This window comes from Natator depressus, chromosome 8 (genome assembly GCF_965152275.1).
Source record: "Natator depressus isolate rNatDep1 chromosome 8, rNatDep2.hap1, whole genome shotgun sequence".
NCBI lineage: Eukaryota > Metazoa > Chordata > Testudines > Cheloniidae > Natator > Natator depressus.
Genome location: NC_134241.1, coordinates 3,427,032 through 3,445,866, shown reverse-complemented (window position 1 = coordinate 3,445,866; position 18,835 = coordinate 3,427,032). Strand labels below are relative to the sequence as shown.

General features: G+C 47.9%; 1 protein-coding gene and 1 long non-coding RNA gene across 2 annotated transcripts; one reads left to right on the top strand and one right to left on the bottom strand.

Moving 5' to 3' along the window:
• Positions 1-1,027: 1,027 nt before the first annotated feature.
• Positions 1,028-14,155, top strand: LOC141992722 (uncharacterized). The gene is made up of 3 exons (XR_012640629.1): positions 1,028-1,122; positions 9,892-10,014; positions 14,039-14,155. It is a non-coding gene; the product is annotated as an uncharacterized LOC141992722 (long non-coding RNA).
• LOC141992721 (hepatitis A virus cellular receptor 2-like) lies at positions 9,887-18,098 on the bottom strand. Its single transcript, XM_074962056.1, has 7 exons — positions 18,050-18,098; positions 15,320-15,664; positions 13,812-13,862; positions 12,681-12,769; positions 11,931-12,057; positions 11,026-11,065; positions 9,887-10,535 (listed from the first exon to the last, which is right to left on the bottom strand). The coding sequence occupies exons 1-7, from the start codon at positions 18,096-18,098 to the stop codon at positions 10,442-10,444; spliced, it is 795 nt and encodes a 264-aa protein (XP_074818157.1). The 3' UTR covers positions 9,887-10,441.
• Positions 18,099-18,835: the final 737 nt, after the last annotated feature.

The window sequence follows — 18,835 nt, the reverse complement described above, 5'->3', positions numbered from 1 at the left end:
AAATCTCAACCACAGATGGTTAAAAGCACAGCAGGCATATTTCTGTCAACCCTGGTGTGGTGGAAATTATTGCTCTGCCACGGTTTGGGTGAAACCCTGTTGTGGCTAGGGGGCATAGCAGCTGCTCTTCATTCAGGATAAATGTAAAAAAAGCAATTAAGCTCCTTTCTGGAATACAGAGCTGCCACAGTAGGACCCACCACCCAAACTACTGGCTACATGAAAGACCTGTCAGGAATCTTAGCTATGTGGGTGGAGGGCTGAATGCAAATGCAGGGGACTGGGCGTTGTTTGAGGGAGTTGTATGAGACAGAGCAGCAGATGTGTGATGGAAACAGACAGAGAAGGCAGCAAGGAAGCCCCAGACGCAGCCAGAGAAGCACTTGTAGAATGACCCTGAGAAAACAGCTAAGGCTATTTTTGCACTACGAGAGGCATGTGATGCCTTGCTTGGGTACACACAGTCCTGCTAGCCCTCATGACAGTGTAGCCATCGTAGCACAATTAGCGGCCGCAAGTACAAACCTGCCTGAAACCAGTGGGTCTGTACTCAGCACAGCCCCACCACGCCTCTGCTGCCACGACCCATTCTACCGCGGCTACCCAGGGAGAGCCGGCACGAGTATGTCTACACAGCCAGGGGAATCACACACCCAGCTCATAATGTAGATGTAGGCATAGAGAGCTTCTGGGTAGAGTGCTGGCTGAAAAGAGACTTGGAACTGTGAGCAAGCGGCCTCCTGCTGTTTGATTCATGCTGTAGTGGAAAGAGAGAGCATGAGACATCAAGGCCTCGTAATAAGAGGCCTGGTATGAGGCCTAAGGTAGAGTTCAAGCCACTCTAATATAAAGCAAAGTAGCGGTCAAGCCCTGCTACTATAAAGCAAAGTTAGCAACAGTCAGGCTGTGAGCAGAAGCCAGGCTCTGCCTGCTTGCAAGCTCACAGAAACTGGCAAGAACAGGACTGGTATTGCAAAATAACACACATTCCTGGGAAGTGCTAAGCGCAGGACACCCATGCAAGCACATTCCAGAAGGGTGGTGCCAGAACACCCTGACACTAAGAACGATACCAACACACTCCCGGAAGAGGATACAAAGACACGCTGACAGGATCACAGGGTGAGGGAGAGAGATGTTTTGATCAAACCAACATGTACAAGGTAAAGGGTGGCAACTAACCATGTCAGAGGGTCAATACGTAACTTGTTGGTATCGGTGTATAAAATGGAGCCTCAGAGGGGGTGTGTAAGGGGTGGGACTCACCCCTGCGGCACCTCCTGCTGGCTGGCTGGCAGTTAGCTCTTTTTACCAGCCCTGGAGCGCCCTCTGCCGGTGTCTCACCGTCACCGGCCCCGAGTCCCTCCTGGACCCCAGTGCCCCTTTCAGGTCGGGGTGCTGCCCCATGGCAGTACCCCCACAGATCTGGGTCTCCCCTCCCCCCAGGGAACCCCCCACCCTCTATCCCCACCTTGCCTCAGCCTATGGGCTACTGCCAGTCACCATCTAGCCCCCTTTCACTGGGACTGACTGCAGTCTGTATAAGCCAGTCGTCACAGGGAAGCCGGGTTTGGACCTGCTGCCCCAGCCTACCCGTGGGCTGCCCCCTGCAACCCCAGTACCCTTTTTGGCCTTACACTAGGCCTGCAGCCGGGGGGGTTTCCAGACCGGAGCTTCCTGGCCTTCCCCCAGCCCAGCTCCACCTCAAGTACTATGGTACACACCCAGCAGCCAGGCCCATCTCCCTCCACAGCTAGAGGAGGCTGTCTGCTCCTGGCCCACTGCCCTCTTATAAGGGCCAGCTGGGCCCTGACTAAGCCACCCGTGGCCTGATGGGGGCGTGGCACCCAGCCAGGGGCGGCTCTACCAATTTTGCTGCCCCAAGCAGTCGCCGCCGGATTGCCGCTGCGCCCAGAAGAGCGGCGGAGCTGCCGCCCAAAAGCCGCCGCTGCGGGAGGAGCCGCGGCGCTGCTGCCGAATGGCCGCCGCGGGACACAGACTGCCGCCCCATTCTGAATGCCGCCCCAAGCATCTGCTTGGAAAGTTGGTGCCTGGAGCTGGCCCTGCCCCCAGCTGAGGCTGCTTCTCCCAGTCAGCCCCGCTTTCCTTCCCTGCCACAGCCCTCTCCCCGGGCTGTTTTAAGCCTTTTAAGGCAGGAGCAGGTGACCACCCCGCTACAGGCTGCACTGGGTCTCTGCAGGGGTTCTGAGTCCTCCCCTGGAGGAGGGAGGACAGGGCCTGGTTTGCTTGCGCAGCCAGGTCCATGTCTTCCGCCTCCAGGCCCTGCAGAGGCTCCTTTACGGTGCAGGTAGTCCGGCATGGAGGACGTTGGTGCACACCTTCCTCCGCCGCCTCCGAGGGCTCCGATATGACCGGCGGCTCTTTTTCCTCCTTCCGAGAGGCCTTCCGCGAGACCTCTCTGAGCTGCCGGTCTTCTACCAGGACCTCCTCCAGACCTGGAAGCTCTTTTCGGCGACCAGGTCCCTTGTGGCCACCGAGGGAGCAGACCTCCTTGTGGAGTCCCTGCTACACAACCTCGATCTCCATGTGCAGGTGGCGGAGTCTCCCTCGGTGTGTCGGAGGTTGGTCCTGGCGGAAACCACTAGAGTCGGAGACCTCCTGGACTATGACAGGGGGCATTGGGTGGAGCCCCGCGCGCTCGGACGACGCACGGGGCTTTCCGCCCTTCCAACCCGTAGGCGTGTACTCCAGGATGTGAAGGCCGCCTTGTCACCCGATTCTCTCGCTTTCCTGCGGCGAGCCCTGCGAGAGGGCGTTCCCCGCCCACCCCTCACCCCTGGCCCTCCGGACATTTTTCTTGGGCCCCTGTTCCGCGAGTTGTCCCTCCGCCCCCTCCCCCCGGCCTCCCCGCTCCCACACTCCGAGCCAGCTGCATACCCTGCAGCCGGTCCGGTTTCAAACCGCACCCAGAAATCATCTGTACACACTCGTGCTCCATACATTGCATTTCCTCACCCTCATGTTCCGACCCGACACCAAATGGCGGGACTATCTTCCACCTAAAGAGGATGAGGAGCCCTGGTGGGCCAGCCTTTATTCCACCTTGGTCCCACAGCCCGCCGGGGACATTAGTTGGCGTCTCCTTCATGGAGCCGTGAGCACGGGTGTGCACCTGGCGCGGTTCACCCCTATACCAGAGGCCTGCCCTTTTTGCGGCGTGAGGGAGAACCTGGCGCACGCCTATCTCGAATGCACCAGGTTGCAGCCCCTATTCCGGCTCCTCCAGAACCTCTTGTTGAGGTTCTGGCTGCACTTTTCCCCACACTTGTTCCTCTTTGCACACCCTATCCGTGGCCCCACGAAGTCGCAAGACCTCCTCGTCAACATCCTCCTGGTTCTGGCCAAAGTCTCCGTCTATAATACCAGGAGGAGGATGTTGGAAGAGGGGGTGCTCTGCGACTGCGGGGCCTATTTCCATTCCTCTCTAGTTTCACGCATCTGGGCAGAGTTCCACTGTGCAGCGTCCGCTGGCTCCCTCGACAGCTTTGAGGAGCAGTGGGCTCTGTCCGGGGTTCTCTGCTCAGTGTCCCCATCCGGTCTCCTCATTTTGAACCTCTGACCCTCACTCCGATCCCTGTTTTTCATTAGTTGTCCCCCGTAATCAGTTGGTCCCTGGCTCCAGTGGTCCCTCCCGCTAGGCTGGGGGAGGGGCCTTTAGCAGTGGGTGGGCTTGCGCCCGCCCACTTCCCGGGTTTTCCACAACGACCCCGCTACAGGGTGTCTTTGGCCAGCCGAGGTGGGAAGGGAAAGTCCCGCCATTCACTGGGCTGTGTCCATTGCAACGGACATACATGTGCCAGTGTAACTGTAGACATTGATCCGGGGAGCTAGGCCGTGGTTTGTCAACCATAAACCTGGCCGGGTGGCTTTGCTACTAAACCATGTCTTGGGGTCTTGTTGGGCAATTTGATCAGAGCGTGCTGTACGGGCTACCTGGCCAGAACCAGAGAGGACACACATGGAGCCAATGACTAACTACACATACTGTGTTCAGGGAAACAGGACCTTTATGTGCATTCTTTGCAAACAAACCAGATTGCATCAAAGAATACCTGACTCCATCATCAATTTCTCCCCCTGAGAGAAAGAATCCACAAGAACCTGAATACTGGTTAACTGCTTGGGTCAAAGGGGGTAACATTATTTCACTAATTTGTAGTCAAATCCCTCGGGAAATAACTGGCTTCGTCGTTCTTTCATCTAGCTTTCCTTGTCCTGCGGGATGCTTTGAAAATTGTTCTCTTTTGTTTCTAAGGTAAGAGCTCTTTGCCCAGCTGAAATGAGAATTGTGTCTCGCAAAGTATGTGGTTTGAGATCAAAAAAGGCCTCTGAAAAAATAACATTGCATCAGTTTGTCAGTTCCTGATCTACTCATTCACACCTCATTTCAAGTGAGCTGCTTTGTAGCTGGTAATTACAGACCGGCCCAGCCTGTTACTCTGTGTCTGTACAGTGCCTAGCACACTTGCTGGTTGGGCCCCAGGCACTACACCATAATAAACGAGGTAGTTGGAACTGTCCGAGAGAACTTTATTTTTGCTGGTTTGGATTGAGAGCTCCAAAGTCTGGATGTAAACATGTAACTAAATAGCCCCGAGCTTTGTACAAGCTGTTGCCAGAGTCAGGAAATTTGACGGTGGAGTCACCATAGTCTAGTGCAGTGGGTGGCAAGAAAACCAAGTTCTATTCCTGGCTCTGCCATTGATCGGCTGTATGTGACTTTGGCCAAGGCGCTTCCCCTCTCTGTGCCTCAGTTTCCCCTCCCATTCTTTTCTGACTTGTCTGTTTTGCAAGAATGGTATGGAACTTTGGGGAATGGACTATCTCTCACAGTATCCTTTTGCAGTGCCCAGCACAATGCAGCCCTAGTGGCAAATGAAGCTTCTAAACCCACTACCGTATAATAGTATGGTTTAGTTTTTGCTCTCCCCCAACACCCGACTGTTAAATGTTGTCTATCATTTTCTTGGTTTACGACACAGCACCCAGCATGATATAAGAGATAGAGAGAAACTTCTCCTTTAGTCCTGCTCCAAGGGAGGGTTTCTGGGTACCACCTGAGTAAAAACTGAGGTGTAAAGGACCAGAGCACAGGTGGTCAGAATGGCTGGGCTGAGGTCCATACATCAGGGATGGTGGTTGGTGCACAGAGGTCAGAGGAATCGCTAGAGCCACATTCAATGAGCAAGAGTTAGGGTGACCAGACAGCAAATGTGAAAAATAAGGACAGAGGGCGAGGGATAATAGGAGCCTATATATGAAAAAGACCCAAAAATCGGGACTGTCCCTATAAAATCAGGACATCTGGTCACCCTAGCAAGAATCGGGGTTAAAGTGAGGCTGTGGTCAGAGACCAGCGGTAGTACCCGGCTGGAGTCTGGGTCAGAGTCATGCTGGGATCAGAGATTAGGCTATGTCTGGAGTTGCACCAGGTCTAGAGTCTGTGTGCTTGCCCAGACAACTTTGTGGGTCACTCTCCAGGGTTAAATAGGGCACTTTGGCCAAGCAGAGGGCTGCAGGGTACTGAGTCTGTGGCTTTTAAAGGCCTGCATCAACAGGCCTGAGTTTTTTTGTTCCACTGCTGGGGATTTTCCTCTCTCTACTTCTCCAGCTCTCTGTAGGGAAACTTAGTAAAACTATTTCCCTAAGCTTCAGCCAACCCATTGTGCCAAGGTGCTTCCAACAGAATAGGTGACCATGAACGGGCTAATGATCCACCGTGGCACCTGGTCTGGGAGGAACTCAGTACAGCCCTGACTCCACATCGAGGCATTCTGTGATACAACTCCATAACATCAACCAGAATTCGTTTTAGAGAGATTCCCCAGTTCATCACATGCACCTTTATTACATGGGAATCCTGGACACTTCCCTAAGTTCCATCCTACAGATTGGACGCGTGTGTGCAAATGCCACTTTCCACCTTCTCATATGTGCCACCCATTTCAATCTCCAGTGCAAAAATGGTCTTCTGGGGGTTTTCTTTAGACCTCTTGGATTTGCTCCAGGCTGTCTCACCGACCTCCCCTTCCTCTGCTCCAGGAACATTAGCCTCTGCTGTGTACCCTTTCACACACGCTGACCACCAGAAACAAGTTATTGTTAACTATAACCAGGGATCACAGCATGCCGCAGTCAAGTCTCTGTGGGTTCTTCCACCACAGGCTACTGCCATGGAGCCTGCCATGACCCAACCTTCACTTTTCATGACTTGTTACTGCACCTTGACGCTAAAAGAGCATTAACCGCGCACTTGGAAATTGAGAGGCACTGCACTGTCATCCTGTATCTAATTATTATTATTTAACATGTAGGGACTAAGAGCAAGCTAAGAACAGGGCCCATTGTGCTAGGCGCTGTACAAATGCAGAGTGAGTAGTAGACAGTCCCTGTCCCAAAGAGCTTACAGTCTAAATAGACAAGCCAGATACAAGGTGGGGGAAGGGGTAGGACACCGAAGAAGAGCGAACAATATGAGTCCCAGGGCTGTTTTGGCAGGTGGTTTTAGTCGGGGGGGTGGGGAGTGAGCTAAATGGAAAGAAAAGGGGGATGAAGGGGTCAGGGCAGGGGAGAAAAGGAAAAGAAGGGCAGGAGTGCAGTAAAACAGAGGTGATGGGACTGTGAAGGAGGAGAGGTGGGCTGGAGCAAACATCCAGTCAGCTCAGGGCAGAGAAAGTCCAGTCAAAACCATTGGATCCTTCTCCGAGTATTCAAAGGATCCTGCTTTGGCTACCAGCTGGAGTCTCAGATCTTTAATGCACTGCAGTGCAGAGTAAATAGGAATTTGTAGGGCTGGGCAGACTGCACTGTTACTGTCTGCCTTATAGCAAACTGCATTCAGTTACTGATCAATAACTGTACCTAGAGGGATCGGGCAAAACAAATACGGGACTCAGTTCAGCACAGTGTTTTGTACCAGCCATGAGAAACTATCCAATGAGGGACAGGAGCTGTGCAGGCTGGAAACTGACAACCTGATAAGAGCGCTCTGAAGAGCTAACCCTACACTGCTGCCAAGTGGGGGCTTCTCACAGATGGACAAGGAAATGCCAGCTTCCCTGAGAATCAGTTCCCAATTCTTCTGGCTCACTGTCATCACACTAACGAACGTGTCAGTTTTTTAGAGCATGCATGAAGTTAAGAGGAAGACAGCTTCCTGCTGAGATCTGGACATCTCTGTTGCTGATCACTAAGGGTACGTCCCCACCACGAAAAACCTGCTGGAAAGAGAGCCCCCGAGCCTCCGCTCGGAGACCCATCCCCCTCACCCAAACATAGACTGCTATTTTTAGTCCCGCAATCCTGAGTCAGCTGACTGGGGCTCTGAGACTCAGCACTGAAGGGTTTGGGGTGTTTTTGCTGTGGAGACATACCCTAAGGGCCTGATCCAGAGTCCACCAAAATCAGCAGAAAGACTTGCAATGACTGCAGGGAGGTTGGAATCAGGGCCTTCCTTTATGTATATTTATAATGTTTTATTATTCCAAATACAAATATATCCAAATACCAGTTTCATCATAATACACAAAGTAAGCAAAGAGAGGTAGGATAAAAGAAGGAGAGGGGAAGTGACATCTCTATCTTCAGGATCTACATTAATCATAGACCTCTAAAAAGCCAGCCCATATTGCTTTAAATTTTCTGGGCGTTCCTCTTCTGCGGAATGCCAGTCGTTTGTTAGCTGTGCATTCCAGCTGTATCACAGAGCCACCCATCAATGTTTGATGGGGAGCGATTTAAGTTTTTGCAGCATTAATTGTTTGCTGACCAAAGTTGAATGTTGGAACCACTTTGTCTTGTTACCAGGTAACTTCAGGTATTGGGGGGTTCAGAGACTTCCTGCAGTTGGCATGCAAAAGCAGAAGGAGCCGTGAACTCTGTGCACATTTTTATAAGCATGCAATACAATCTCAGACTGTTTCACAACATTAACAGAGATCCATTTTACAGATAAAGATGTGGAGTAGACAAACAGGAAGGATGCTGTAACCATAACTTTTATCATCATATAACCGATATATAATTTTGTACAAAGATCCCCGAAGGTGCTTCTCATAGAAAATTTTGTAATTTTGATTTAAAACAAACAAACACAAAGATTTTCAGGTAGTCAGGGTGATTTCTAGTAAGAGGTGAGCAGATTCAATTGTTAAACTATTGGAAGAGTGACTGGTTAGGACTCGGTCTGGTGCAACACACAGCTGATCCAAAGAACAGTCAGTGCTGCCATGGACATTCAGCATGGGGTTTTAAAAATCCTTCATTGTTGGCCTCACTGCTCCTATTGAAGTCAACAGTAAGTGCTATTGGAAGTCCTGCTGTCAGACTACGGATAGGATCTCACTGTTTGACTTTCAAAGACAGATTCTGACCTCACTCACACCAGTGTAATACAGAAGTAATGGAGGTGTGAGACCAGAAGCTCATTTTAATGTCTCAGTAAAATACATACTGGTTTTCTGACAAACCCAGTGATATAGCAAAATAATTAGGCTATTACAATAATAACGACTAGGAAGGTGAAGTTTCTCTAAATGTCAATCTCGTCCTGTGTTTTGTTTCTCATTGACAGGTACCGCTGCTCTCTTACCCCAGAGTTTAGGGAGAGAGACTCCAGACCTGATTTCCTATTTATTCTAAACACTTTCTCTGAGCCAGCGAATCTCACATACAGGATGTGATTAAAATCAACACAGCATTATTGTCTCTCTACGGCTTGGCGGACAATAAGAGTGAATGAAGGTCATGCCTAGTGTAACTCCATTGAAAGCAATGACTGAGGATGGAAAGTTTGCTTACTTTAATTTTCCTAATCATTCCTTTAAAAGTACCCCCCACATTGGCTTTTCTGCATCACCAGCTGGACTAACTCTAATAAGTTTATCTTGACTGATATCAGGAGATATTTGGCTCTCTCTTGCACATACTAGGTCTTTGCATTCTCAGGAAATCTGCTCTAGTTTCCTAGATATAGCTGGCTAAAAAGTGGGTTTTAAAAAACAGCTGAGCAAAAGTGTTCTTCCCACCAGAACTGCCTGAATTTGTATCAGTTAGGTTGTGTTCTATTGCATGACCGTACAAAATGAAATATGCTGGCTCATCCCAATCCAATGCATTGTGGGACAGCCTCAATCTTTGTTTTGCAGCGTCCCTCGACCAAAAAGCATGGGGGTCACGTGTCCAATACCAGTTCCATTAACTGGGGTGCCAGTTACAGCCGTGTATGTGAGAAGCAGAATTTGTCTCAGCCTGCTGTCCCCTTACACGGCTTAAATCCCATTCAAATTTCAGTATGGTTAGTGGAGTTATTTTCGATTGATACTGATGTAAGTGAAGAGCAGACTTTGTCCCAACATTTGTTGCGTTACCAAGATCTCTGACATACCCTTCCAACATGACTCGGTTTCCCTTTGGTAATAGCAGTGAGAGGAATTTATTATTCATTCTTCAGGGTAGCTAGTGTTTTTTCTAGTTTCCTAGAGTTCTGGAAATGGGAGATCCTGTCACTAATGTGGTTCATGGTATGAATCATATCAGTTTTTTAAAAAGCACAGAGGAAGAACCGGATGTATTGTTTCCAGAGTAAAACGTGCTTAGTCATAATTAACTGAGACAACAAAATGTATGTATTCTATGTATTAAGAGCCTGACCTGCCAGGGTGCTGAGCGCCTTCTGGGAAGTGCTGAGTACTCTCCACTGAGTACTTGACTTCTTAGAAGTTGAGAAGTTTCAGCATCTTCCTGAAAGCACTTAGGATCCAGCAGGATTGAACTCTCACTGGTAACGAAGAATGAATATATTTTGCCTTAGCAAAAATGCAGTTAAACTTTTGTTGTTTGAAACATTCACAAACAAATTCCTCTTTACAGCTACATCATCACAACTGCCACAGCCTGCTCCCCCCTGCAGATGGCATGGCATGGTTCCTGGCTGTGCCATCCTGCCCCAGGAAATCCAGCATCAAGGTAGAGACAACAGTGTTGGAGACACAGGTAAATATGAAAGTTGACTGTAGCTTCTGTCTTCTCAGCAGCTTAGGCATTGTGGTCTTGCTCTCATTCAATCTCAGAAGTGGCAATTTGCATCTGGTAACAAATGTAATACGCGTATCGCTCCCATTTGGAGAATGGATGCTGAGAATGGCACTAAACTGTGGAGCCTCGTGTCTGCAATAGACTGGCAAAGTCTTAGCCCCGAATTTGTAGACACTTCTTGCTTTACTGGAGTGATGCAAATAATAGTTTGTCAGTCCATGTGCCCTCCACCAGGAACACCCCTCTTCGAAATTCTCAGTTGTATCAAACAAGGGTTAAAAGTGGTCAGTAGAACATATAGTTTAGAGTGTTGTATAAACTGGGCTAGTTTTGTAGTAACTGGCTAAAGCCACAGTGTTGATCAGGGAACGGATCCAACCATTCTTTAGTCCATCGTATAAATATTCTCTTCTGCATGGACCCCAGCTTCCAGCGTGCTCTGGAAGCCTCCGTGTTCTGGGTTGGAGAATGAGACTGAGCTGCAGAGAGAGTAACAGACCCTGACCATTAAAACATAAACAACAAACCAGAAACACAAGACACCCGATATCCAAAGCAGATGGTTTACTGGGAAAATATGAACCATAGTAGCATTTACTATTAGACGCCAGTAATAATGAATCATCATGTATTTATAAGGCACCGCAGGCCTGAAGATCTCCTGTTGCTTAATGTAATATCAGGAAATACAGACCACGAGCCAGATCAACCGTTATGCTTCTTTTTGTTTACTAAGCAATGAGGAATAGCAATGATAATGAATTTCTCTTTTTGCATGGTTGTGTCAGATTATCTGTCCTGATATGACAAAGCCAATCAAAGTAAAAGCATGCAGCTCTGGAAATGTCAGCGTGTGTCCTGGAGTGTCTGTTTGGCACATTTCTTTCTGTCCTACCAAAGGTGCAGACATTTTGGGACCTAGTTTTTGATTATGGCTACAGCAGAAACAGCATAGCGAATAGCATTTACCTTGCCAAAGTCTTCAGCTTCTGTCTGTTGTGGAAATACCCTGAGGATCGTCCAAAATAGGAAAGCCGGGGGAGGGAGAAATGAGTTTGAAAATCATTAAAAAAAAAGAAAGCAGCAGGTTCAATGAGAAAAAGTCAAGTGCAAAAACTGAAATAAGGAAGCTTTAAAGTGGGTCCTTTAAATATGTGAAACACCCACTATTTACATGAGGCCAAACTCCCGCAGGGGCTACCCACATGCATACCCTGACTGAGAGCCGCCATGGGAGAAAGTCTGCAAAAGGGAACATCGTGGCTGGCGTCGCACAAAGCAGCTGCAGCTTCCCTTGTGATCAGGAAAGGCCAGGAGAGCACAGCACGCACACTGAGTGGGGTGGGGGCATGGCCAGTGCAGCATGGAGATGGGTTGATATAGGTCAGGGGTGGCCAAACTTACTGCCCCTCTGATACGATAATCTTCAGAAGTTCGAGAGCTGGGCATGACTGCTGGGGCTCGGGGCTTCAGCTCTGTGGGGCATGCCTGCCACTGCTCCTGCCCTGCAGTGGCATTGTGGGCTAGGAAATTCTGCCTCAGGGGAGGCACTTGCCGTGGTTTGGGGCTGAAGCCCCAGCAGGTGCCTCCGGTAGGGCTGAAGTCCTGAGACCCCCATCCCTGTTGGGCAGAAGCCCCCAGCCCCTCCACCCCACCACAGGGCAGAAGCCCCAAGCTCCCGCTCCAGTCTGGTAGACGGGGGGCTCCATGAGCCGCACTTTAACTGTAATAAAGCACATGCAGCTCCAGAGCTGCAGTCTGGCCACCCCGATATAGGGCATCCTCTGAGTAGCCACCATTGGCCAAGGTCCTAGGGAAGCAGAGAAATAAAACTATCAATGTCCTTGGATTATCGTCTATCTCAAGTCACTTACTTTTGGATAGAATTAGGGCCAAAACCAGGATGACTAGAAGTACCACAAAAATGCTGATTCCAACATGCATCCCTGCCCCCATGGATTCTGGCTCCATTAGCTGATGGATTGACGTGGACATAGTCTGCTGTAACACAGAACACGAGGGTATGAGGGGCAGGAATAGAAATCATATAGACGACTTGAAAAATCATTTGGCTGCAAGGTAAACGGTAAACACACACTAGAGATAATGCAACCAACTTGAAACAGTGTGTGATTTCCACGGAGACACTACGAGATTCCATACAGCTGGACTCTGATTACGGCTGGGATTTTCAAAAGTGCCTCGAGGGAGCGAGGTGTCCAAACCCCATTCATTTATGTAGAATAGGTGTATATTCTAATTTTATTTATAGTTTAAAGAAGCAGCTCTTCATTCCAAAAGCCTGCGTTTAAGGCCAAACACTGCAGTCCTTATTCAAGCCTTGATCCTGAGAAGTGACGCATGCCTTCAATTCCTCTTGACTTCAGCCTTTAATTAGACAAAACTCCCTTTCAGCTCAGTAAGGAGCGAGTAAGGACTCCAGGATTAGCCCTTTCTACATGTCACTGGAGTTTGTTTGCATTTTGGTAACAAAGGCATCAGTGCTATTTCCCGGGCACCAGATGGACAGACTCAATGGAAGTATTTCTCTTTTCCAACCAAAAGAGAGCATGGAAAGTGATCTGCAGAGACAATATAGTCACCATTCCGACCTGACCACTTACGATTGAAGCATCCTGAGGGGCTTCTGAACTGACAACCAATGGCCATTGTGGGGCGACGGTGGAAGGTGCGTCACTGGCATTCGCAGCAGCTGAGCAACGATAAGATAAACCAACATCTCACTTAGCATAGCTAATAATTCTTTCCATCTTCATAGCTAGACAACGCCAACTTCTCTGACTATCTAAAGTGAACTGATTTCTCCTGAGAACCAATGAGCTTTTGATGGCACTGTAAAGGGTAAGTGGTGTTGCATACAAGACTTCACAAAGCTGAGAACACTTTTATGTAGCATTGAGGCTGGCCACAGTGAGACAAACTTGCAAAACTTGCAACTACAGGATCTCAGCACGGTGCCTATTTCCCGGCTTAAGGCGGCACCGTATAACATTTAAAACACAGGCCTAGAAAATGCAACATCTTTACTACAATGGTTCAGTGAATGTGTCATTTGATTACTGAATAACCCCACAAGCAATAAAACCAACCCACCAATCCCAAGACTGAAAATGTGCTATCTGAGGATCTACAATTAGTGAAAATGGAGTCCCCTCCTGTTTATATTAAGGGGACTGATTCTAAATGAGATGGTCTGCTTCAGCTGTTGTCTCTGCTCGGGAAAGGGGGCATTTCCTGACATCAAAGTAACACAACTGTCTGTCTCTTTTTGAGGCTCCTTCACGGATGTGTCCATTATACACGTAAGTATACAAGTTTCTCTGCAGCTAGAGACACATCACATGCCGAGAAAGTTTTCACTTCCTCTTCTGAGAGGGCAACAGAACTATGTGGAAACATGTTCGAGTTGCTGAGCTCACAAAATCTAGATGAATGAAGCTGGCATTTCTGGTTTCAAGTTCAAGCTGAGCTCAGAAGACTCAAAAGCAAAATATAAAAAATAAATATTAAAACATAAAACAGTTTTAGTGGGCTGCAAATTGTTTAAAAGACCCCTTCAGACCTTCCCATCTTTGCTTGGGGCTTATTGTTAGATCACAGGGGATCAGATTTTATAATATACAAGTCAAAGGGAATATTTTCAACTACTGTTTGTTATTTAGTTCCCCTTCTGGGATCCCATTACAAAGGGAATCACACACACCCGAGAGGCGGAATACTTGGATAACCATTACCTGAGGTGTGTTCAGATGTGTAAGTGTGAGGGCCTGCAGTGGAGGTCCTAGCTGGTGTTAAAAACAAAACAAAAACCACACATATTACAACAGTCAGCAAGATGTGTCCAACAAACTGAAAGAAATAAAATGTTTTAACAACAACATATCACCAGCAATAAAACCATGTCCCTTTATGCATCTGGTTTATTGCAAGAAGAAAATGACTTTGTAACTTTTATTTGCAGGACAATACAGTGCAGCAAAAGGAGAGAGAATGAAAATCACAGTTACACTATCGATGTATCTGTCTTGGGGTTTTTATCCTGCCACCTGTCACCATAGCCTCTGAGCACCTTCCATGTCAAATCACTAACGAAGGTCCTAGCAGACTTCCTGGAGGGTCTGGACTTCTGCCTTTTCTGGGTAAAAAAGTTGGCTTGGGGTAAAGTTTGAGGTTTGATTTTGCTTGTTGCCACAATTGGAGTTGTACATTTTAAAATGTGTTATTTGCCAGACAGCAGAGCTGTAGGGGAGCCCGTGTTGAGATTAAACTTCCGTGTATAAAAATCAGTCATTACTTAAGGCTGGGTTGTACAAACTTGACTTACGTTGATGAGCACTGGCTCCAACAGAAGTACTTTCATGAGTGCTCACCGAGGGCTGGAATTCACCTATATATGGAGAGCCAGGCCCTGGCACCGTTTAACTCCTCCTCAGCCGAGAGAGGGCTAGATTCAGACCTGGTGCAAGAGTACAACACTGAGTTCAACGGAGCTGCACCTGCTGATGCCAGGTCTGCATTTGGCCCCACAAGTTTGAAAGGAAACATGGCTTGGTAGGGGAAGATATAGAGGTTCTGTGGTAGGGCAAACAGATAAGTCTAGGTTTCTAGGGGCAGGAACAAAAGTCAGTTAGGGTCTGCACCAGGCAGGTTTCCCGGCACCAGGGTGAGGATTTATAACATTGGAATCCCAGAAACCAGAGAAGGGTCCAGGCTTTCCGAGGAGAACATGTTGCCAAGGGCTCGGGAGCCCTGCAGAACTTTGCGATGTCTGTCACAGCGGGCACAATAGTATCCTTTTTATTTTCATGAATTAGGGTGTGACCCAGAGCCCAGTAAGGTGGATGGGAACCTTCCATTCATTGTAATGGGCGCTGGATCTGCCCAAGAAGGAGGAACGTGAACACATCTACCCACAAGAGGGGATTATTGTGCCTAACTAATGAGAGAAGCATACTATGCTGTCCACTCTCCTGGATGCTACATGCAGTATTGTGAAGATTGCAGTAAGAGCGGTGTGCCATGGCACAAGGGAACAAAACGTCCATTCCCGCGCACTGGCTCTGCTGGGCTACACTGATGGCAGAGGCTGCTTCCTTTCCGCAGTGGTAACGGTACAGCTTCAAAGTCATAATGGTTAACACTGCAGGACATTAATACATTGTTTCTGTCACAGGCTGTGAAAGTCAGCCAGAGGGCAGGAGTTTTACCCTTCAAGCTCAGACAAAAGAAAAGCTCTGCTCACCTGTCTCAATCGCAACTTCCAGATTCTTCTGCTGATCATTGAACCAACCAGGGATCTCCACACGGCAGCAGTACACCCCTCCGTCTGCTTCTGCCACATTCACTATGGTCAGGGACACGTCCCCCTGAGCGAGATTCCCTTCTAACTGGTATCTGCTGGACTGACGCTCGATTACCCGCCATCCATCTGTCCAGAGAATTGGCTGAGAACACTGAAAAGAAGGACAGCTGCCCCGGCCCCAGCACATTGTTGTGATGTCACTTTGGCCACTAACTCGGTATTTACAGGGCAAAGTGACGTTCTGACCCACCACTCCTCTCACTGGAGAGCCTGATACTGTGAGACCTGCAGACAAAGATACAACAGTAATTGAGACGGAGCTAGGATACAATGCACAGGCTAATGGGACCTGCCTGGCATCTCAGTCACAACACAAAACTGTCCCTGTAAGCTCGCCACATACCTCCATTGCAGGTGGATCCACTGAGGTGTGTGTTTCCCCTCTTCCCCCCAACAGGCGAGGATGACAGCAGGACACACACCATGACACTTTTGCCCACAATGTGGTTCTGTCCAAGCCCCGGAAGCACTGATGTGCCCAGCTGCTGCCCCACCTCACCCTCCTCACCACAGCCAGGACCATGCAGGGAGAACAGTTCTTGGATCTGCCCCACCTGGCTATGGGCAATTCTCTCAGCAGCTGTGTGTGCGGCTCCCTGACCTAACGGGAGTTCAGTTGTCAGGACAGTTTGGGAGCCGTGGAAAGGCACACAAGTCTGTCTTCATGTTGGTGTCTCTTGTTTGTGAGGGAAGCTATGCCAGCTAATCCTCCTGACAGTGACTCACGACCCCTGTGGTGTCCCTGGATGGTTCCCACCGGCAACTGTTACAGATCCCCTGACAGTGGTGAGTATAACCACCTCCGCTATAATACGGCTTTTGTGGGTGTGCAGTTCTCCAGACCCCCTCTTGACTCCTCACTCACAGGGGTTCAGGATAGTATGAGCTTCACCAGGACTTGTGCAAGACTTATTCCTGCAGTACCTGGAACTGATAACGCAGACCCTGTTGTTCTTAATGGGAGGATCTGGTTGGGTTTTACTCAGTCCATGAGCCTCTCCTTCCTTTCCCTGTCCTTTCTGAGCCAGAGCCCAGACCCAGGGTGAGGTGGGAGCATGTTACTGCTGCAGGGTCAGAAGCCAGATTACTGTCTCTGTCGGTCTCTGGCTGCGGGTGGGGGCGGGTAACGAGTTTGGTCTAACAAGCTAGCACAGGGCAGCTGGAATGGGCTGGTCTCCTGGTGGAGGCAATACTAGGAGAAAATGGTGAGACAGACTTCAATGACTGAATTCCCCTTGCATGAAGATGCTGTGGTTTCAAAATTCCCTAGTGGGCACATATTCTGGGCTAGACTCTCAAGATAGCCCTTAGGGATGTGAAATTCACCCCCATGCAGAGATCCAGCACAAAGTATATGCATTACCTACGTCCTGTTCACTTTGAATTTCATCTCTCATGGAAGAGCAAAGGAAGCTCTGCTTTTGATAGAACAGGTATTATAAACTTCCTATCCAATTGAATAATAGGGTATCAATAGGTTTAATTCCTCAATCAAGTAACTCCTAACGCTACCGGGGTAGAATGCTCTGCAGTGGGTGTTAATACTTCCCAATGCAATTTTTCCAAATTGGTCCAATATAAAAGAGGGTTTGTATGGGAAAGGAGATCAATATTCGGTAGGGGTTAGTTAAGCTAATCCTGACCTTTTCCCAATGAAAACACCGTTGAACACCTTTAACCTTGATTTAGGTGGGCAAGGTGGATAACGTTAGCTAATCAACCTCTTTTCCGAAAAAAGAGGGACCTTTTCAGTAATAAAACTGCTTCCTGCTGCAACTTTGCCACAGTAACCTGAGAGAAACTCAGTTCTGACAACATACGGTATTAGCAGTTCATAAAGAAACATTTTTGAATCCTACCTCTTATTTAGCAAAAAGAACTATTTTGAAATAAAAACAGAAGGAGACAGAACCTGTAATCTCACTTTACAGCATATGGACCATATCCTGCCATTTTTAATTTTTGTATTTAAAGCAGATCTCCCTGGCCTGGCGGCATTAGGTGGCCCATTATCTTCACAACTGCTCCCCACCCAAAGTCACAGCACACATTTTTTCTCTAATATATTAACGGTTCATTTTAAAAGTGCACTAAAAACACTCAATTCATTCACAGAGGGAAAGTCCATAATACAGACAGAATACAGACGAAACGTTCACAAACGGTAAATTAGGTCTTGTTTTATATATATTTCTAGATGACATGGGTTTATAGATCTATGCTCATCTTTAAAGAGTACAGAAAGACAAATAAGTTTTATGCAAATGTAGTTTGCCAGTAGGTATTTCAGACCCCGCTGCTCATGGTTCACATTTGGATGATTATTTTTGCAACCATAATGCCCAGAAATTTCCTTTTTATAAAAGAAAACGAAAGCTAGAGGAGCTCCACAGAAGGCTATTGAGCCGCTCTGGCTTATTATTTACATTGCAGAAGATTGCAGCGGCTGTGGCAAACTACAACACTGTGACACATGACCAGCCTTCTTTAGGAGACATCCAGTTTAGTCCATATTTAGTTACTCTCCAGGAAAATTCAGGAACTATTATGCACTAACTGCCCATCAAAGCCCCATCCACTATCTGTTATTGTCTTATTCACCTTACTTACCTGTAAACAGGACCATTAGGATCCACTCCGAGATGAAATAAGGAACCATGGTGATAATTGACAAGGAGGCAGAGAACGGTCTTCTTTGAACTTCGCAAGGGCTTGAGGAAAAAAAATAATGTTCTTTTCTGACACAATCTTATATTTTCACTTCCCTAATGTCACAAATGTCGTCACACTTAACAGACTGAATATTACTCATAGGCCTAATCAGGGTTGACTTTTCCTGTGGTTAGCAGCCTTTTGCTCGCTTTCTCCATGTCCACACTAGCAATTAGCTGTTGCTGACAATGGGTGCACATGGTTTAACTGCAAGAGCAAACCGCTCAGAAGCCCTGGTTACAACCTGCTTGACCACAGTTTCTGAAATAGCATTGAGCTCAGATTGTTCTTATTGCCACTTGCAGCTAAACTCTGTTCAGCTGCACCCGTTTCTTACACCCAAACTGTGGTGAAGTGTAGAATATTTTTGATGTTTCTCCCTGCCCCCCATCATGCCCCTTTGTTTAGCCACATAGCAAAAGAGTTCACATGAGTATGTACTGCAGAGAGACAGATGAAAAAGAGAGACAGAGGAGGGAGTTCCTAGGAGAAACATTGGTATTAATGGATTCCCAAGCGTTTACAATTCATACTACCCTAACAGTTGTTCATTTTTTGGAATAATGTATTTCTGACTATTTCCATCTGGCTGGCAGATGTTGCAAAAAATACTTTGACCATCCAGATTATTAACCACCCAGATAAGACTGTGAGACCCACTACCAAAAAATATTGGCAGACTCA